This window comes from Grus americana, chromosome 2 (genome assembly GCF_028858705.1).
Source record: "Grus americana isolate bGruAme1 chromosome 2, bGruAme1.mat, whole genome shotgun sequence".
Lineage (NCBI taxonomy): Eukaryota > Metazoa > Chordata > Aves > Gruiformes > Gruidae > Grus > Grus americana.
The window spans coordinates 35044820-35067851 of record NC_072853.1 but is presented as its reverse complement, the minus strand read 5'-3'; the positions used below and the strand labels follow the sequence as shown (position 1 = coordinate 35067851).

The 23032-nt window shown below is 38.0% G+C and overlaps 1 protein-coding gene across 5 annotated transcripts in view; it reads right to left on the bottom strand.

The window, feature by feature from the left end:
• Positions 1 to 203: 203 nt before the first annotated feature.
• Positions 204 to 23032, bottom strand: part of JPH1 (junctophilin 1) — an 87226-nt gene continuing 64397 nt past the window's right edge. Inside the window, exons 4-6 of one of the 5 annotated variants that reach the window (XM_054816850.1) lie at positions 10528 to 11189; positions 2763 to 2858; positions 204 to 2655 (exon numbers count right to left, since the gene is read on the bottom strand). In XM_054816850.1, the coding sequence (XP_054672825.1) occupies positions 2778 to 2858; positions 10528 to 11189 (743 nt within the window). In that variant the 3' untranslated portion in view covers positions 204 to 2655; positions 2763 to 2777. The other 4 variants (XM_054816847.1, XM_054816849.1, XM_054816848.1 and 1 more) reach the window with 4 other exon arrangements.

The window sequence follows — 23032 nt, the reverse complement described above, 5'->3', positions numbered from 1 at the left end:
GGTTTTTTGGTTGTTTTTTTTTTTCCTTTAAATTTTTTCCCAGAATCATTTTGTTGCAAACAGTAACTCACAATGATTTCAAAGGGGCCAGGACTTCACCCATTTTCCTGCTTCACTCCTCGTTATTGAATTTGTTAGAGAAATTGTTTCCAGAGAGTGAAAAAGGTAATTCATAAACAGGAAAAACTAGTCTGAAACTCTATTAATAATCAACTTATTTTTATTAGAGCAAATACAGTTGTGAAAACTGTACATTGTACATTTTGGGTCAAGAATTATAAATAGAGAAACTCATAGATAAAGAGTTCATTCTTTGACAGCAAGAAACTTTAAATAGACAAAATGACATTATTAAGTACATTGGCAGGCTTCATTGTGCTGTCCAAAATGTAGTGTACAGTATAACAACCAATTATAAATAGCCTTTCATGTAAAATACAGCTGTGCACATTTTAGAAAAATACCAACAATTTGTTTGAGCTTTGTTTTAAAAAAGCTTATAAATCATACATATTTATAAATGGTACTAACATGCTTACTTAAATTTATAAACATTTTCATAAGCTTTGTTACCCATTATTTCCAGAGCATAAAGTATTTTAAATAAACATTTAATAGGAATTAAATAAGTCAGTTACAAAATTACCTCTCCATGTAAGGAGACAGAGGGTGATTTCACTGTCGGATGGAACATTTCGTCCATTATGTCAAGGCTTACACAGTAACTTTTAAAATTTTGTTCTTATTTAAAAATTACTTTCCTAAATTTAAAACACAATTTAAACTTTTTTTTTTTAAATAAATATACAAGTTTTATTTTCATTTGCTCTCTTTCTGCTTTCTTCTTTATCCACACTGGTCAAAACACAGGATTCTCAACATACTTCTGTAAAAAACACCATGGTGTTACTGCCCTGCTCGGAGCTGCTTCGCTGCACAATATTCAGCCCACACCTACGTTACTTTACTATGCTGCATCAAAAGATAGCTACTGTACTTTGTAAGAATGTTGCCCATTAAACCATGCAAACACTTAGAAAGTTTACAAACAGGTTCCAAAACTATATTGTATGAAAGATTTTCTAATAGAGATAAAATAAACTATAATACAAGCCCTTTGCTTTCTGTAGCTTTAAATTAAAATATTTACTTGCCAAATGATCACACCACAGATTTTCAGTAAATAAGCATGCTTTTGATTAATATAGGGTACAATAATTACAGTATAATGGCACATAAAAAGAAACATGATCACATCATTTGAACAAAGGGCTGTGAAACTGCTTAAGACAAACTTCCCAAATGAAAAATTTTGAGGCTTTTTTAATGCTGAGGTAAAATTATAAATGGACTTTAAAGACACTGAAGGCATCAAATCGATAAACAATCACTTAACATTTCTAAACGCTCTACCTGAATGTATTCAACACAAATCTAGTATTTAAAGTTATGATAATTTATTATGAGCATTAACTAGCTTAACTGTCATTGGCATTAATGTGCACTCAGACAAGACTTTATTTTAACTGCTGGCGAAATACCTCAGTGTTGAAACATAGTAATTCAAATCACCAATTACCACAGCACCAGAATTAATTAAAAAAAAAAAAGAAAAGAAAAGAAAAGGAAAAAAAAAATCAACATGCAAACCCTGTATCTCGTCTTTCTTGGTTTATTCTGATATTCCGCGTCCTGTTTAGAATGTGCTGATATCAACTTAAGATTCTTATTCTTTTATTACGAAAAGTTTTGCTTGGCATAAACATTTGAGTACTTTTAGGAAGATATCAACACCTTAAAATTTTGCAGTCATGGTATATTATTTACTAAACCTTACAGCGGAACGGCTCTTCAGGTTTAGGAAAATGAATTTAAGAATTTTATCTTCGGATTAGAAAAAGATTTCTTTTTCTGCTTCTGCTGCTAGGCAGAACTGGTAGCTTTCTCCAGGTTGGACTAGACACTACGTTATGGCTATACATCAAATTTCATAAACAACGAATGAACAGAATCATGCACAGGCAAATGAAATTCGATCTCCCAGAACGCTGTGGGAGATGTTAAAAGCAGCAGGTAATGGAATAAGACTGGTGACTGATGCTGCTAGCTATTTCTTCTAATGAGATAGGAGTGAACGCTGGAATCACTTCCACAGCAACAGAATCCTCTGACCACATTCCTCTGGCAGTCGTTTTCCCATCTCCCCACTAAAAACATCAGACGGTAAAATAGTAAGGCAGCTGTTAGCTTCCATCAACAAAAAGTGCAGCTCCGTACATTTCCAGTTTAGTCACACTCTGCTGGGACAGATGGAGAAGCCAACGCACTTCACTGGCGGGGCTGCTTCAGCAGATTATTTTGTTTGTTTTCCAACATGGCTGCTTGCTTCAGCTTTCAGAGGACCCCAAAGCCACGAGCCATCAGCAGAGAAACTGATCTGGGCCCCTGGCTGAATTTTCCAAGTTTCATCTCTCTTGCGTCCCATCCTAATTCCAAGCCTCCTTCCCTGTGTCTGAGTATGACAGGTGCCATTTAAAAGGCTGATGACACAACTGCAGAGAACTGTGGGCTAACACCACTAGTTGTCATGACTTCACTGAAGGGTCAAAACAGTTACATTATTAAATAACTATGTTGAATCACATTCAGGCATAGCTAAAATTAAAGTAGGGAACGTTAAAAGTATGCAAAGAAATTAAATCTTTATCATGTCAGGTGGGGTGGATATGGTGATTTTTATATGAAAACAAGACCTTTCTTACCTTTCCTAATTCCAATCAAGTTAGAAAATGGACAAAAAGAATGGCTAAACCAATATTCAACAGCATTACCAGGGCGATCATGACTGAGTTAGGGCCCTGAAAATAAAAGACAGATATCAGAATTAATGCAATCTCCCACACAGTGCACAGCAATGAACGTGACCTGACTTTATCAGTTCCATCCGTTTTGACCTTGCTCTGAACGATGACCTAAATATTAAAGACACAGACTCTGGTCCTGAAACACAGCCATTACCTGTCATTTTCAGGTGAGCTAAATACCGTGTGTGGAAATGAGCTGGATAAATACAGCTGAGAGTATGTTATTACACTGCTCTTAATCACACTGAGATTAAACCATCTGACAAATATGACTGCATAAACAAATGAAAACAAACCCACCAACACAAACCCAGTATCAGCTTAAAATAAAGCGAAACAAAGAACTTGAATTACTTTAGGAAAGATGGACCACCGGTCCTCATCCTTACAGCAGGTTCCTTCCCTGATTCCAACCCATTTCAAAAGAGAAAAAGGGTTTTGCATGACAATGTGTTGTATGAAAAGAATTCCCTTTTTTTGATAATCAAAGGGAAAAAAAAAGTTACTTATCACTGCACTAACATACCTAGCAATGCTTCCATTACAGACTAAAACCAATTTTACACCTGCAAAATTACAAGTTTGCTTTGATTTACTCTGACATTTAGTGGTCATAAATCCTTAATTTATAGACCTATTTAGTGAAGAAATGAAAAGTCAAAATACTCCTTCCCTTCCTCGCTAGAGATAACCTTGGTTAGAAAACTTGATCATTATATAATTTTAGTCTTCCTGTGAAGCCAGAGAACAAAGTTTTTAATTCTTTTCAGCCGTTTTGGAAAACTTTTTTTAAACATGAATGCCTTCTGATGAACAATTTGAAATAATGTCCTGAATAGAAGGAAATTCTCGATTCTTCCATTTTCCTGTAGTAAACCAAACATATTTGGTTTACTACAACGTATTTTCAGAGATTTGTTTATGCTTATATATTAAGATTGCATATTTACTGTAAGTAGAAACGGAAAAACTCTTCACTCAGACAATACTTTCCTAAATCACAAGAAAGCCCACCAAAAAATCTCTGCAGAAAACTATCTTCTGAGCTACATAAGGATCACTGGCTTGCATAAGAATGTATACATTTCATTAAGAATGACATAATTTTTTTCACTTTCCACAGGAGGCATGCCTTGTAGAAGTTCATTATGCTTCATGACAATGCTAACATTAGCTATATCATTTCTGGAATGCTAAGGTGTAAGAACTTGCTATTATTAATTTGCTGCAGCAGGGTAACTGGGAAGCTATTGAAGAGTACTTGTGTCATTATTATATCATATATATATATATGCTCTCATATATATATGCATATATATATGCTCTCATCCTGAAACAGTCTCATTAAACACTACCAGAACACACCCTTACACAGCAGTTAAGATGGCAGGCCAGATGTGGACTGCTAAGTTCTTGAATAAGTCACAAAATAGGTTATATCAAGTACTCGTTAAATCTCTGGGGAGTCTCAACCCGATCAGCACCTCTATCCATAAAGCCCATGAAGTTCCCTTCACACCTACTCAGAGGCATCTGTTCGCATGCTGAGGAACTAAGTGTTCAAGTTCAAACAATGATGGAGACTATCAGGATGCTCATTAAATGTTGCCACAGGGGTAATAGTATTGGCAGCAACATTCACATTTTTCTTAATGTCAGAATGTCTAAAATATACACTAGGAAACTGAAGACTAGGTTTAAGGTCAGCTTAGTCAAAGGGATTTTGAATAGCAAGTTCCCACTTACCAGGGGTATGTTTTAACCATCGGGTCACAGAGCAGAAGTGGCACCATGTTCCTTCCTTTGTTCTTACTGGAAGTGAGCCACTATGTGCCAAATAATACGAGACACTTGATGACAGAGAATAGGCATAAAAGGAAAGCATGACTCCAGGTATGGTTACGTTTCTGATCACAGCACTGTAAGCAGCCTTGCCGTAGTAGTGTACAACTCAAAGTTAATTTCTTCTTTCTCTTTCTGGCATGGTCAAAATTGTGCTAGTTTGGGAACTTCTATGCTTTTCTACTGTGAAGGAAACCCAAGTCCCCACCAAATGCAGTTGGTAATCATGAGATTTATGCATGAAAGCCATATTGGAAGACTGTGAGCAATAAAACACATTTTACTTGAAAAAACAGCTACTTTGAGAATCCCTCAGTTTTGCTGTCTTGGAATGTCAGTGTCAACACTCTTAGAATGAACCTTCCATTTAATGGTTTCCTCATTTGCCAAAAAAACAAACTAGGATCTCATGACAAACAAGAATAGTACATACATGCTAATGTTACATATCTCTCATCAGGAAGTGTGATTACACTATGAATTTCCACTAAGATTTGGATTTAGCATCTTTCTCTCTGGTGGTGAGACACTGGAACAGGTTGCCCTGAGAAGTTGTGGATGCCTCATCATTGGAAGGGTTCACAGTCAGGTTGGATGGGGCTTTGGGCAACCTGGTCTAGTGAAAGATGTCCCTGTCCATGGCAGACAGGATGGACTAGATGACCTTTAAAGGTCCCTTCCAACCCAAACCATTCTATGATTCTGTTAGGGACTTTATGTGACCAAAATCAGGTCAATAGTTCCTTTATAGTTTGGGATCCCACCTAAATATTTTACAGTTTTACTGCACCAGGAATTGCAAGGAACGGTAAAGGAGATCATTGCCTAACACCATTAAAATTCACTGGGATTTTGCTGTCTAATGCTTTGCATATTTGAAAATAACATCCATGGAAATCAAGTGGATTTACTACTATTGAAGAAAAATTAGGACCTATGGGGACTTCATGGGAGCCTGGAATTCATTCATTAGCTGAAATATATCCTGAAAGAAGCATCCTGATAGCTGCAAGACAGCTTTTGGCTGAATGGCAAGTTGGGACTGCAGCTCAAACAGCAACTCGGTATCATCAGTGTACATTCTTACAGAATTAAGCTTGGTGGAGGCGAAGGGATTCTGTATTGATGCATCTGTCAGGTTAGATAGAAGAATCTCACCACAATAACATAACATAAATTAGGCTAACAATCCTAGGGGCTACAGTGTGAATCAAAAGATCTCATCTACAAAGACAGGACACCTTAAGAACTGGGTTGCTGATTTTATTTGAAGATCAAAGAAAAATGTGTTATCTGTTTATGGTAATGGGTCTATGCTTTATACGAAGAAGTAAATCCCATCTCCTTTGGCCTGCTATGTGCATTTTGTTTCCTCTTCTGATAACTACATCTTTCAGCCCAAAGCAGAATTTCCTGATATACTAAAAATGATCAAACAATATTTGCGGAGCATGTGGTTATTATGCAATAAACTACTACCTGCTTTGTAGACACCTATGGAATGAGCATTTAATGCTTTAAGACAAATACCGTAAATAAGACTTCAGTGTCCTGCGTGGGCTTAAAATAGCAAAAGCCAAAATTAGTCTGAAGAGTCCGAGAGTGACTAGAACAGGTGCACTAAAGAAGCTGTAGCAGAAAAACTTGCAGTCCTGCTTAAAAACTGCCCTTTCAACTTCTTGTAAGTCAGACATTTACGTAGTTTAGTTAAAAATATAAACATATGATTAGCTTTCATTTGAGGAGGGAAGACAGTTATTTTCCTAAAATATAGTGCCAGGAAGCATTAAGACTAGGCTTGTAATCCCACTGCATTAGGAATGTCCATTAAATTTAGCATAAAGTTGTTGCTCAGAGGGTTTTTTAGGATCCAGCAAATACTGATCTATTTTTTCTAACATCATGGTAGTTATATCCCTTCCTAACCGGATGATAAGTGAACAAAGAGATGAGAGTAGAAGCACACTGGGTAACATTCAGGAAAATGTAATGATTTTAGATACAGGTAAAAACCAGGCTAAACACTCTGTGTGGCTTAAAAATCCTTATCAAGAAAACAAAATAATGTTGATATAGTAGAATACTTGTGCCTGGGCTTGTACGTCAGCTAGGGCAACACATGTCAGGCAAATCAAACGTGTATTCATGAACTACACCACAACAGTATTTTTTGGAGTTCAATTCTACCTTTTACTCAAGTCCAAGACAATCTCAAATTAGCTCACGTTCAAGGTGGGATAGGAGCTTGCAAGCTGATACTGGGGTAGAGGCTACTAAGGAGCAATTAGCAACAACAGTTAGTACTGGTTTGTGGTCAAGTGTCTCTGTGGACACGTCACACTGTGGTAAAGAGAAGATAATTTGAAGGTGCCTAATGCTTAGTGGAAAAAAGCATGTTTTACCTCTCACTAGAGTACATGCCTGCAAACAGGCAGCTACTCTGGAGCAGCTGATGAACAGTGACTTTGTCATGCTGTTTTATGCATGTTTTCACCGTGATAAAACTATGCCAGAGAAGCATGTTTTCTCATTCTCTTTTCATTAACGTTTCTTTTCTCTTTATATTTCTTAACAAATATATTTTTAAACTTTTATGGAAGACCTAAGGCAGACTTACTTTCAAACCACAACAAAATAATTTGTCAGGATGACTATAAAGCAATTGCAATTACTGATTTAAAAAAAAAATAAAAATTCCCCAATGCAGCCCTAGAATTCTGAAGTCTCTCAACATTCACAAGTGCTGGGGATAAAGAGAAGTACACTAATCTGACCTCTCATCAGTAACTGTGCGCTGTGTAACTCCAGCACACTATTCAGCTCAGTCCAGGAGCACCGCTGAACAGGCTACTGGTTTTCTGAAGTAGAAAGGTGATACTGAAAATTAAAAAGAAAAGTCTCCAGGCAGTGTTAACAGTCATTCTGTATTAAGTCTCTCCCTCAGCCTGCTAGGCCAGGAGGCTACTCCTTTCTGATTTAATTGTCTTAGGATTTTCACTCATTTCAGCATTTTAAAGAAATAAGCATGTAGGAAATTTATTCTGTAAGGGCAAATTTATAGACAAATATGGAAGGCATCTTTGGAAAAAACACATACATCGACATATATGCTAAAATGCCGTTACATTAAAAATGAGTTCCTAAACTGTACCTGCCTTCTTTATTGAAATGCTGATAATAAGAATAATGCAATTAGTGTGTTCCAAATGAAGCAGAGGGATAGTTCCCAGAAGACCTGTAATATCAGTAAACAAACAGTAGCTAACGTACAAAATCTCATCACTCTTCCACCTTTCCTGATAACAGGCTATAGGTTCACAGTCCTGATCAATAAAGTGCTGTTTAGGTGCCCTACTTGGTTTCTTAAGGTGAAGACTCGCTCAGCTCCAAAGCATACATTGGTTTGGATGGAATGTAGGAAAAACAAGGGCAACTTCTAGCCACTTATTTTCACCAGAGCCAAAAAAAAAAATCCAACTCAGCCTAAAATTCTGTGCATGCTCACTCAACATTTACAAGCCTGACAGCTTGGTGTTACCCTACATAGGAGTCATATCTGTGAGATTTGAAAGGTTAAAGGGTTGATATCAGCTGTAATACAGATTTTCAGATTACAAAACCACTGTGAACATCTACTTTGATCCCCACGAAACAGAATATAAGCTTCCTGCTGAACCAGAGGATATCATCTTGGCAAAATGCTCATTATCCAACTATTCAGTGACGGCTCCGAAAACTCGGCATCTGAAAACTGATGTTACATTTAATTAATCTCATTAAAAGCAACTTAAAACAAGACTTTTATCTAAATCTGTCCAGCTGCTGGATCTTCTTATACATTTGCCTGTTAGCTTAGGAAACTATTTTATAAAGTATACTTACAGAAAGGGATTTAATGTGTCAGATATTTTTTGCCTTGAATCTTTCATTGTAAGATATGTTTTAATCATTCTTGCAGCTCTTCATGGGACTTTTCCTTAAGGTTTTTTTTTATTTTAAATCCCTGATTTATGGACACTGTATTTTATTCCAGAAGTGGTTGCACCAGTGCCAAAACCAGATAAAACAGACTCCCATGTACTCTTGCTTAATCTTTCCTGTTGATAAATCTAAGGATTATATTAACATCTCTGAACAACAGCAGCAGACAGGGAGCTCATGCTCAGTTGCCTCTCTTGCTCCTGATCCACCAGCCTTTTCCAGTTCTGATCCTACACGGCCAGGCTCTATTAGCTGTCTTTCAGTGTATATGAACTTACATTTTGCTGTACTGCATACGGATAATTATTCTTGCACCTTTCTTATCAAGTGATTTGGATCAGTTTGTATTGGTGATCTGTTATCTTCATTATTTATCAGTTTCCTGGTCTCTGTGTTTTCTGCAAACTTTATGGGTAACACTTTTATGTCCTCTTCCATGTCATTAATAAGAATGTTAATAAAATAGAGCAGAAGAATTAATCCAAGAATGGTCTCACCAGAATAATACCAAATTACCAATGTTTTCCTAATTAGTTTTAGAGAACCATCAGTCAGTTTTTAAAAAAATATTTTAATGTGACATTTAGCCTTTCCATTACTCTGACTTCCTTGTCAGAATAAATAACTGCGTAAAAGCAAATCAAGTGACCTTCTTGATTGAGGATATGATTCTGCTGTCACACCTGAAGATGCCAAGCTTGTTTGACAAGATCTTTAACAATGCATGTTGGTTGGAAATTCTTACACCCCTTTATTTTTGAATTCTTTATTAATGAAGTCTAGTGTCGATTATTCAGCTGTTTTACCTGAGATCAGTGCTAGGCTATCTGGATCTCATTAAATGGGTCATTTTGTTTATGCCATCTAAATAATGACACAGTTTTTTTTTCTCCTGGAGTACCAAAAATGATTCAAAGAAACAATGCTCATTAAAAAAGAAACATCACAATGATCTAGACCTCCTGTTCACTAAAGGTTAACTTTAGGATCTACAACTAACATTTTCCTGAGTTCTTCTTGGCCCACAAATAATTTTACCATCATCATAGGTTCTGAATTCAATAACCTGGCTTTTTCTTCTAATATGGAATAGAAAAGCTATCTCTCCTTTCTGCATCTCTCCTTTTCTGCATAAGTATTGATACTTCTATTATTTCTAAATAATAATGAGACTCAGATTCACAGTGATGTGAATGTATAGTTTTAAATTTCCTTCTCCATTTTCTGATGAAACAGAAAGTAAAATTTTTCATGTCACTGTAAAACACAAGCATTGTTAGAAGTTTGCATTTAAAACATTTGTATTTTGATGCAAAATTGCCTGTTTTCAGAGCCTAACATCAACAGAAAGAAGAAAATGAAAATGGGAAATTGTATGGGCTGGGTCAGATCGCAGGCCAGCATCCTGTCTCCAACAGTAGTCAAAAGAAAACCTTTGGGGAAGAGAATGAGTGTAACTCCCGTTACTGACCAATTATACACTGAAGTACAAGGAAAACTGGGGGTTTTTGGGGGGAAAGATATATATACATGTATATCTGTAAAAACATATCTACGCACACACAAAACACACATATATATATACATACATACACTAACACACTTTTGTATTTATGGATGCAATAGGGATTCATGTTTCAAAATTCTGTCAGTATCTGGCTATGAGCTATCCCTTCCCAGGATAAGATAAAGGACTGGAATATTTGTTCCTCACTCCCGTCTGGTGTAGTGGGTTCTGGCTAGCAGACTGTATTCAGATGAAGCTTTGGCATAGGTTGCAAAGCTCAGTACTAGGAGGCAAAAGGGCAATGAAAGTGAAAATGTTTCTTGCAGTACTTACCGAGCTGTTTTCTACTTCTTTTTCCACTGCTGAATGTGACTCATTATTAGCTGGGTTCTTTGGTGCAGCAAATTCTGGTTTCTTAATTTTTGTGTCAGGTTTGTTTTCTTTGGCATCTGGCTTACCCCCAGATCTAGCAGGACTTGGCTTCTGTGAGGGTGGTATCCGTGCAAGTGTTGATGGTGATGGATTGACATATTCATCTTCTTCCCTGAGCTCCTGTGGAAGCACTGGTGGATTCACTTTTACATAATAACCATGGTAGTGACCATGCAGCTCCCCATTCTCTGTGCTGATGGGATTGTGATGGGCTGAAAACTTTGGCTGGTGTTTCACAGCTACTTCCTCCTTCATTGGTGCTTTTGAATATAAAGGCTTGTTAATTGTGGGTGTTATATTCTCAGTGGCTAAAAGCTTTTTTTCTTGACTGAGTCTTGCCCCAGAAGTGGAGCTTTGCCTTTTCAGTTGTTTTGAAGGAGAAGGCTCAGAAGAAAGAGGAGGACTATGCCTTGGACTTGCTTCTGGGGTTCGAGGGGGTGTAGTACCTTTTCGATAAAAGTGAGGTGACTCTTTTGGGGTAGGTGGTTTTTCCTGAACTTTTTCTTCAGATTTCTCTTTCACCTCCATTCCTTCTTGAAATTTTTGTTTGATATAATCAGGGCCTGAAAAATAGTGTAATAGAAATACTATGATTAAAACAAAAATAAGACTTCACAGTAAAACTATTGCATTGGCATGTCAGACTGGACTGCCTTGCTAAAATTCTGGCAGGGGCATGTGTTACCAAAAATTCACTAACATTGGTAGTGTTTTACTCTAAATCACTCAGTAGTTGAAGTTACTGTATTTTTTGATAATTGTTGTGATTACTTACTGATTTGGTTCAGTCACTTTATGTCTTCAGCTTTGCAAAGGGTCATGGGACATAAATTGTGTCTGAGTGAAGTCTGAGGGACTGAAGACTGACTTACCTTACATATCTGTTATTCTTTCTTTCTCTGAGAGGCATGTTTTGAGGTATGTTTTGCTTAATTACTCTAACCTATTTAACTTCTACCCTCATGATCATGGTATCTGTTTGACATGGAAGTATTTAACAATCAGAATGGAACGTCTCTTCTGCCCTTATTACCTACAGGAAATAGGGCTTGAATCACTTTTTTTCCCTTTGTGTGCATGTTAGCTTGTCTTATATACAGATATATGTGCCTTGAACTCTCACACATTAGCTTTGTCTTCCTAATCCGGTCACTTACCATATGAAGACCTAGGTTAACCACTCTAGTCCATAACAAAACTCTGATTAGAAGCTAAGAAGACAAATTCTCTCACATTCAGTAGGGAAACACTTATAGAGCCGCCAGTATGAAGAATATCCTCCCCCCAAATCCTACCTAACACCCATGACCACCCATTCATCATTAGGACTAAATTATCAAGGTGCATTTCTATGCAGCTGTTTACATAAAGACGAGCTGGCTGAGATGCTTTGCTCCAGGTTTTGATTGTCTGATTTAACAGTTCAATGCTAAGACTTGAGTAAACACTCTGACGAAGAAACAAAATTGCTGTAAAACTGTCTGTATTGTGGGCGGCGTTTTCTATTTTTCTTCCTGGAGGCTACATCCCAGATTCCAGGATCAGGTCCTGTAAGAAGTCAGAAGCTGGGGAGCTCTGTTAACAAAGAACTGCAATGATCTTTCTGTATGTTCAGTAATGGCTTCTGCCAAATACATTGCAACTGTTTCTCCACTTCTATCTTTGCTAGCGTCACTACTTTCCTTTGATTTTTTTATCTTCTCTAAGTGAAGTTTATCTGTGTTTTATGTCATAGAGAAATTCTGTGCGCAGAGAAGGTCTGCACAGATTTTTCTGCTTTTGAGTTTATAGAAGGCTCTAGCTGTGTTAGGCAGATACAGTCTTTTTACAGATGCCAGAAGCATATGCATCACTACACAGCGCTGAGATGAGAGGAAGGAAGGAAGGAAGAGCAGCATGAAGTTTTTGGAAGTTACTGAGTCATCTGGTAAGCAAGCATTGCTAAGAAGGAGAATTGCTCGGCATGCAATCTCCTTTGAGCAGTAGAATCACAATGTTTTTGGCACTCTGAAAACCAGGGGTGGAAACAGGGAGCTGTTGAGAAAGAAGGCTGGACGTAGACAAGTCAGGATTTGTTCTCAAATGACGTTTGAGGAGGAAGCTTTCAGGAGTTAAGCCTGCACAGAGGGAGAGGACTACAGGCTTGGTTCTTATGGCTTTTTATAATCTTCCTGGTAAAAGGGAAAGGCAGCATAACACAAATTAAAAGTTGCCATATATAAAATTACAGTTATGATCACCATTCACAAAATTATCCATCATGTAGGGGATTTCCTTCCATCTTTGTTGAGATGCATAAGGTAACACTGAGGTTTTTAAAATGCATAAACTTTGGTTTTCTTCTCTTTTCACATGGGATATAATTAGGGGTATAAAGGGAAACAGATAGGTAAAAGAGCTCTGCCTAACCTTTAAGGCCAAGGCACGGAGCTGTCAAATTGCAATGATTATTTATTATGGACGCTTCTACACTCACGGTAGCTTGCTCCTTATGACTGCTATGATGAGAGCATCCCAATTGGAATACCCTCTCTTCAGTCTTGCAATGCTGCTCAAATGCCACCTGCTCTGCTCCTGGCCTATCTAGAAAATCACAACCTGTGACAAGTCTCCACTGCCCAACATACATAAAGATATGACTTTTCCCAATATCTGACAGTGCTTGATGGACTGAAGGCACTTTCGTAAGGAACACATCTGAGACTCAGAAATGTCATCCCTCTCCACTGTTTCTTATGATCAACTAAAAGCCTCCCAAGGCTGGCTAGAGGGACTCTCACTCTTCCCAAGACCTCTGAACTGTGTTGGAGTTTCTGAAAAAAGAAAGGAGCTGCTCATGTCTCCACAAGAGACTGGTAGAGTGAAAATAAAAAAACTTAAACCAAAACAAAAATGTCATCTTTAACTGAAAGTCTCCAAATAAGTTAACTGTCCATAGGCTAACAATGCCATATTTTTACTGAGTATTCCACAGTATTTGATGCTAAGTGACCTTGAGCCCCACCAGAGAAGGCTGTAGCCATCTGCATCCAAGTAAAGTCTGAAGGTGTCTGACCAGACATTCAGCAATTGCCTTAACATAGCACAGCAGCCCTCCCTCCCACCCCTCAGTACATCACATATGGCTATTAGAGATACATCCCTTGCCTCCAGCCTTGCCAGGCGGGTCTTTCCAACACTCAAATTCTTGGCTCTATGCTGAAGTTAGCTTTGGAGATTGTCCAAGGACTTTTTTTACGTCTGTTCACTGTATTCAGTACAATCAGCTTATGCACCTGTCTGAACCACTGACTCCAAGCAGCAAGAACACAGTTCCTGCTCTCTTCTGGGGACTAAGAATAGTTGTCACGACCTACCTTGCCCCCTTCATTAAAGGCATTATCTAACAATACAGACATGGGCATCAGATTTTTCTGCAGCCATAAGTGCACTCTATGGCATGAGTTTAAAGGAACCAGGGCCAAGGGAATTTGAAAAGTCAGTCACTAACATCTGATCCTACAAGATTTCTCAGCTGCCTGATCTTAATGAGGAAGAGAATAGGATATGAGGGTGGAAAGAAGGTAAGGTGGGATTATCTATCTAGGAAATAAACACGGAGTTCAGTTCTTCAGTTTGCAGTTCAAGCAGTCAGTAGATATATTCCTAGACATGATATGTCTGAGTGCCTAAGGAAAACCTGGTCTGCAAAGCAGAACCAAGAAACATTTTCTAACCAAGTAACGATAAGCTTTCTTCGTGGATAAACCTGTGTGTTTTCTTATGGTGACATGCAGGCCCCGCTACCGCTGGTTCAAATTGATGCAACTTTGCTGGCTGAAGGTCAGCCATGGGGCGGTTTTGGCTCACACAGCCAGCAGCTGGATGGCACCATTAAAGCCTGAGTTAGCCAATATTTGGGGGGAATAGCCTCTGAAACCCAAAGGACTGTGTGGATGTGTGGGATGTATGTACATAAAGTCTCATACTGTCTGCTGGTCTGCTTGAACAGCATTTCATTGATGGCTGTGGGGTGAGGGAATCTTTGGTTTGGTTGCAAACACATTCAGTTGTTCTAAATCTAGAATTTCTTGTGGAGTTCTTGTGTAACATGTCCTTCCTCCTGGAAGGGCTCCAGTAAGTGACATGACAGCATGGTCAGCCCTGTAAATGAGAAGAGAACGGAGCCCTGGTTTTGCCACAGCATTTTTAGAGAGGTGACAGCCGCATGCTTTCCCCCATGGCCTAGTGAGGTACACACATTGGCAGCATGGGGCTGTTTCAGGATTGTGACTCAAGCAGTGCTTGAAAATGTCATCTTGCAGGACAGTGTGAAAGCAGCCAGTATTTCTCAAGAAGGCTAAGAAGAAACCTTGTGCCTTATCAGCTCGGGATGAAATCTGAAGCCTGAGAGGGATTGCAGAATGCACCTAGGGTGGTGAGGAAAAAGGCGTGGATATATATTTATATATACAAGCTTCAAGTCATACTCCTGTCTATTCCATCTAACCACTTCCACTGATTTTGGGCTCTTTGCAAAAGAGAAAATATGAGGATATGGGAAAAGGGTGGGACTGAAGGAGGATGAGTTCAGAAGGTGCCAAAGGCAGTAGGATACCTTATAGCAGGGCTGGTGATCTTTCAGGAGAAATTCTGAATTCCACAGTCAATACGCATAACTGAGTAACCTGCTGTAAATCTCATTTCCATAATTTAATGACCTTTTGCTTCATTTTAGTATAATGATTTCTATATTCTCAAAATTATTAAGTTAATAGTTCTTTTAACTGGCAAAAAGGACTTCTGTAGTAACATATCAACCGACTAAAAAATTTTGATGTTTTGTGGCCAGACTTTAAGGTCCCTTCCAACCCAAACCATTCTATGATTCTATGACTGCAGGACAATGCATTTTCAAGTAATCCAAGAACACTTCTGTAGTTTTCTAGTACCATAAAGTAATAGAGTAGTTAGTCATTTACAAAATTAAAATATACTAGAATATGGAATTAAAAATAGTACTATGTAAACTAAAATATACCATATTCTAGTTCTATATAGCACTATTTTCTTTATGATTTAATCCACTGTATCTTACTCTTTTGCAACTTTCCATGTACTCCTGTATGACCTTGGACACATTATAACGCCTTACTTGGTCCACGTGTGAAAAGGAAATATGCAGTGGACACTCAGGTTTAAAAGCTTTTCCCTGAACCAAAATTATTTAAGACAGGGAATTCTGCTCATATCAACAAGCAATTTCCACAGGAAATATTTTCATAGTGCCAGATGCATTCTTTCTTAGAGGGAATGTTGTGAAAAACTCCACTAGAACTCCACTAGAAAATCCACTCTCTGAGAGCAGCAAAAAGGTTTTCGGAGAGTAGCCAGACTCTTCTCAACGGTGCCCAGTGACAGGACAAGGGGCAACGGGCACAAACTGGAACACAGGAAGTTCCATCTCAATATGAGGAAAAACTTTGAGGGTGACTGAGCACTGGAACAGGCTGCCCAGAGAGGTTGTGGAGTCTCCTTCTTTGGAGATATTCAAAACCCGCCTGGACGCGATCCTGTGCAACCTGCTCTAGGTGATCCTGCTCTAGCAGGGGGGTTGGACTACATGATCTCCAGAGGTCTCTTCCAACCCTTACCGTTCTGTGATTCTGTGATTCTGTTTCTCTGAGCTAAGCTTGAGACACTACGCAATACAGATGACAGCCTCTCACCATGCTGTAACAGAGGATGCCTAGTCCTGCAACCCTGGACTCTACATGACTGAAGCAGGTTCCTGTAAGACCCTATAGATGAGCACAGGCTATAGGACTCTAGCAGCCTTGTCACCTGGGTGTCTCTGGTCCCCATGGTGTTATATACCCTATGAAAAATGCTAATTTGGGAATTACCTGGCATTACCAATGAGACTATACTTAATTAGGTCATCATAACCTGCAAAACTATATTTAAAACCTACAGGTTGATGTGTTCTTTACTGTAGAGACTGATTTTGTTCTTCAGACATGTCCTCCCTATTTGTTTTTCAGAGGAAAAGAAAAAAATGGCAAACCCACATTCTTAATATATGGAAATAGCATTTAGGCTCTTACTCTGTGCAATTTTACAGTAAAAAAGAAAAAAACAGGAAAAAAAAGGAAAAAAGAGAGACAGCTTCTCCTTAAGAAAAAACCTCCAACTTTATCAATAATTTTATAAACTTCTTATAATTTCTTCATACTACTTCTACTCTTTTGTCCCCTTAGCCTTACCATTCTTACAACTCAGGAAAACAAGCATTTCATATTACAATTTTATTAGTCTTTAGAAAGCAAAACCAGATTGCAGTGCCACTAATGCAGGCTCCAGAATATAATATTTACAGAATATAATATTTAAAGTACTGTTGATGCTCAAATGATGTGATTCAATTTCAAGGTATAGTAGAAGTAATTATTAGGTAAGCATGCGCTTATTTCTGCTTTTTAAGCTAGAGTACACATTATGGGATGTAACCTATCTATCTTTAGTGCTACATAAAGAGTTAACAAATATATAGTGCTATATAAAGAGTAACCCAGGTAACAAATCGCATTATAAATTCATGATTACAAGAAAATGTATGTTGTGCTTATAGATAAATTCCACCCATGAAGCTGATTCTTCACTCCCTAATTTTGTTTACACGTATGCATTGTTAGACGAAAGACTCAATTTTCACTGCAAGGTTTACGGATTGTCTGTGGGGTCATGGTGACACAATTAAAGCTATTTGCTCAATCAGGACACTGCAGTCTATATGCAAACCTTCCAAGATTAAAGGCCCCTTTTTACCAGACTACTGAACACTTCTATAAAAAAACCCAGAGCATTTCTGCTCTAAAAAGTTCACAATCTATAAGTACAATAGAAAAGACAGCAGAAAGGTTATACCAATAGCCCATTTTACAGATGGGAGAGCTAAACCAAAGGGAAATCATGACCCAAAGCACATGCTTCATCTGAAAAATCTCTCTGAATTCAGTGGTCAGTTGTCAATAGAGCACTGTCATGCTCAAAGCTTTGCTAAATCTTTGGTAAAGTGATAGCCTAAAGTTGCACAGGAAGCTTTTGTCAAAACTAGGAATGGAGTGCAAGTCTTCTGAGTAATCAAAAGCCAACACAGCACTTTGGCCATAAGTTTGTTACATATCTTCATAAACGTGATCTTCCTTGAGAAGCTGAGAACTGTCTACTGAATCAGAATTCAAAGATCGGGAGAAGGAAATAGTAAGTGATGAATAAGTTTCTTACTGCACATTATACCCTAGTACAAATCCAGGGCACAATATTATTCAAGCAAAAGCTGAAGTCTTTTGTGTTTAAATGCACTGTACTAAAAAAAGGGAAATAGATAGTTCGCTGTTGGTGCTACAGGTTGCTATGCACTGTTCAAGAAATAAGCCAGTGAAAACCATCTCGTTTGTTATCTTCTGATGTGATCAGTGGTTTTCTAAAGTATCACTGTTGGCAACAATATCTGTCTTCTCATAATAAGATTTATTTGCTACTCTGACGAATATTAATACAACTTGGAAAGCCTGGTGACCCATCAGAGGATCAGTTAATATAGGATCTTTTTTCCTGCAACCATCCAAAATGCTCTTATGTTAGGATTTTTCAGGATAGAACATCTATTTTATAATAATTCCTTAGTATTCAGGATGGTAACTGTAGGTGAAGGAAATAATAAAAATAATCATTTAAAAGTCTGCTAAAACAAGTCATTCGATGAGTCATTAGAAAACTGCAAATAACTATATTCAGTAAATTTTAGAAAGACAGGGTTTTTTTATTATTGCTTCATTGTGGAGATGTGTGTAGGGGGAGAACTATAATTAATGTCATTAGTACTTCCTCTGTTTTATTCTTATTTTTCTGAAGGTTATACTGGTAATAGGAAAAAAAAAAAGCTTTTAACTGCTAGGCTGCTGGCTTGAATTCAGCCCAAATGAATGGAGGGCTGTGCAATGTCATGTGTAAAATGTGTTGATGAACTCAGCGGAGCAGAGATATGGTTATAGTTTTAGTAATGTTTGGCAGCCCGGTCTGTGATCTTGGCAAATTGACCTGGGACTGAATGGGGCTGGAAATTAAGGTTTTAGGATTATAGCCATAGAGAAATTGATGGATATAATGCAAGACAGGGCTCTGAGAGATCATTTCTGCCTGACTTAGATATGGTAGTTTAAGAGGTCATCACCCCAGATGTCTGCAGTATCCTTCTGATGGACATAGTGCCCCAGCCATAGGGCATGGAATGGTGCAGCTCCTTCATGGTTGGGCCAATGTGCAGCAAGGTATGCAAGATTTCTAGTCCCCAGACAGTAAGCGGGCACCTGACTTGACTGCCAAGTTGGAGGTGGGATTTCCCTAGAAAGAAATGGCCTACTCCTAGTGATGCATATATATGTTATTTAATAATTACTTAATTCAAAATGACATATGTAGGCCCTGTTGGTCTGCTCTGGCTGGATCTAAAGATGGTTATGCCAGCTGGAATAATGGCTCTCCTTAACTGTGCTTGAGAATGCTTTACAGAAAAAAAATAACACATTTGCTAAAGCTTAAAAATAAAGCATGTCACAAAAGTGAAAGAAGAATTGAAATGGGATTGTTGACACTGACTGTTGAGATTTACAAGAAACCCAAATCTGGATGCCTGCTTTAACTTTCAGCCTCTAATGGCAACTGCATTTTGGTGAGTATGATCAGCACTTTAAACACTAGTAAGCAGCTTCCCTGGCAAGGGACAAATCAAAAATCTTGCCTGGATTAATTTTTAGACTCCATTTGGCTGCCTTACAATATCTCTTTTTTCCCCTGGATTTACTATCAGTAATATGGAAGTACTATGGCTGCCTAGGAACGCAAACTACGAGGTAAACATGAGGGAGAAGACTGCATGCTTTGCATAATCAAAAAATACCCTGAAATATAATGTTTACTATTTGAGGTGATTTGTAATCTTTCTTGATTCACTCTCACTCCCAACTCCTCATTTTCTCCTCCTTCCCCTTTGAAAATACCTTCCCTTTGTTGACATTTTCTCCAGCTTAAGACTTCTAGAGCTTCTCAATCCATTGTTGCTTCCTTAAGTACTACTCCTGGTGGCCTTTCTTGTCCTAATGCACTGGAGGCAACACTGAAACTAGCATGTGCCGACAGTTACTCACGCACTAGATCCATGAACGTCATGGAGAATTATGCCTACGTTTATTTATTTTATGGAGCTGTTGTGATTTGATCTGGCAGCCTGCTGTCCTTCAAACTGTATACTACCGACGTGGCCTAAAAATAAAATAGGAAGACAGTACATAATGTGATATTATGTTATTGCCATAACCTGACAAAGCCACATCATCATTTAGCAATGTAGAAGTTAGAATACACAAATCTTCCACCTAAGACTAACTTTCTGTGTTTCACACAGGTATTTGTTGGAAAGTATATGGCACTATGTTATTTCACAGTGCTGTAAGAAACTTCTTGAAACTCTTAAAACACCTATTCAAGCTCATGGACTTGAGTTGCTCACAACAGCAGTGACAACAAAAAAGGAAATGGACTTCCACCAAACGATCCAAATCATATGAGACATCACAAACTTGTTGAGTCCAGCACTAGGATGATAAAACAGAGATGTTAATGCAATTCCTATCTGTATGAAACCCAGACTGCTTCTTTTCTCCCCTCCTATCAGTTTCTCCAAATCTTGAATTAACTTGAGTTGTTCTGTTATTAACATATCTGAATATAATACATAAACAGTATTTTTGTATTCTCCAATAAATAATAAAAAAGTAATTAAGGATAGAAGAATCCCTAAAAGTCAGATTTTCTTTCTCAGAAGGTTTCTGAATGCATTGTTATGGAGTAGACATACACAAACTGAAGGATCTGAAGGCAGGAAAGAATAGACTAATGAATCTCAAAAACTGCCTGCAGTCAGCATTAAGTAAGAACAGTATATTTATTCTGACTGTAAATCCAATCTCTGCTCCACTTCTGTGACTGCTTTAGTAGGTGACTAAAGTAGCTGTGACATTTGTAAAACAGGGCACAAAATTCATCATTGTATCTGCATAGTAAATTACAGTGTGCAGGCCCTTATACTTTTGGATTCATTACCATCAGAAAAGTGTAACAGATTTATCCTACCTGATAGACGGCACTATGAGTGCTGTGCAGCTCTCTAACACCTCACTGGGACGTCAGCTTATGGACATGGATATTGCTCATGACCAGCAATCTTAATTAAAGCTTGCTTTACTTACCCTAACTCTCTGTTGATGAATGCTGACAGAACTTCAAAAAATATTTGACAAGATTATATGGTGTTGGCATATGGCTCCTGTATATAGGACAGGATTCATTTCTCCAGGCTAGATAATATACACACATTGCATTCAATGTGAATGCTCCCGGCTAAATAACACACGTACTATAATCTACTTGAACATTTCTGAGCCTGCAGGCTGCTTAACATGAGATAACTGAGAAGGTAAGTTAGCTTTTTCACAGAAAACCTAGAGCCTACTTTACTTCAGCCAAGCTGCACTGGGGCATGACAGAGACTGAAGCCCAGTGTCAGTGTATGTTTTACTGCTGTTATTAAGAACGGTACATGAGCCTCTGATCATGGGGACCTTTTTCTGAAAACTGGAAAAAAAATCCACTGGAAAATTTAGCAAATGTTAACGGCAGCAGTAGTGTTCTTTAAGCTCCTTTATATCTATCATAAAAGATGGGCAGAAGTTAAAGGCTGTAATTCTGTTCTCATCACAACTGCATATTCTCTGAAGTGACAAATTGTATATATATATATATATAAAGAGACTGTTCATGTGGCATAATAGCTGCCTTTACCCAGTAGAATCCCACTTCTTTATCTTTCTCCCAGCATGTCCACACCTTTCTTGTATCACGATGACCAAAGTTATAACACAATATTCCAAATTCAGCATCACAGGGCTCATGCAGGGAAGGGACCATTACCCTTCTTCTCCATGACGTGCTTCTTCTGTATATACGGCCTGGAACAGTATTAGCTGCTTCTCCTGCGTATCACATTTCAAGTGCGTGGCTATCATCCTGCTCCATGGGAGTTTGGCAACTGATCTCAACAGAAGCAGGTTCACGTCTCGTCTCCAACTGCCTGAGTCTGTCAGCACTTAAGGACTTCTCATAGCATTTCTGAGGAGCAAGTCTCTGCCTTCAGTTTAAATACTAGGTCTGATAATTGTGAGAACTAGCTTGCATTAGGTGAGTGATCACTGCTGTGAATGGTAGCACTCACTTTCAGCTATATGTGGAATGTTACTGAGAACTTTGTTTCTCTCTGTTCTGGCTTGTGTTTGCAACATACCGCTTCACTATTACCTGCTGATTTAAATAATATGCTGCTCACCATATCATACAAATACACAACATATCCATGATATTTGGCTAGTCATTAATGAAGACTCATCTGAGATGACTACCAAATTCCTTGTCATTTCATTAGGCTGCTCTCTCCCTGCTATTTTCCACTTCCTTTTTTTTTTTTTTCTTCTCATCAACAATCTCCAGTATTCCTATTGGAATTAGGCAGGAAAACTATCTAAACACATTTGATTCTCCTTTTGAAAACATCATAGATTAGTAACTGTCATGACTTGTCTTTTAGCTAAACAGAAAATACACTGTATTTGATGAAGTTCAGGATCAAAACTGAAACCAGTTTGGCAGTCACGCTTTACATTAAAACCAGAATATTTACGGCCCTTAATATTTATTGTTCATCGTTCTTTTAGTTTATTCTCTCCTCTTGCATATCAGTCATGGGTTTGCCTTTCTATTCCACATCAAAACGTCTAACATAAGCATCCCAGTTCCCAGTGAGAGACTGGTAATAGACTGTCAAAGTTGTATCAGACACATGGCCTCTTGTGCCACACACAACTATGGAGCAAGCAGTAGGTTTTTCTTCCTTGCATTTGATTGTCTTTGCAGAATTTGATATCATATATTGAGAACAATTTTAAACAAAATTTCTTACACAAACCAACCCTCAAGCTCCATCTGTCCGCATATGCAGGTTTACATAGATACTAGAAATTACTGAAATAATAGTAGTTGCTCTGCTTATATGGATCGAACATCTTCAGATTAAAACTGCATCCACTTCCACAAGCAACTTGAAACAACCATAAAATTACATGATTTAGAGATTTTAGGAGCAGCAGAAAAATATCATTCATAGCTGTCAGATGCTTATCAATACAAAGGTCTTGCTCTTCAGTAAATTTAATAACTGAGTGAAATTTTTGCCAAAGCCCTCTAACTTTTGGCTCTTTTAAAATCCTTATTTGTCAAAGCAACAGTGCCTGCACTGTTTTTCTCTGAGCACCTT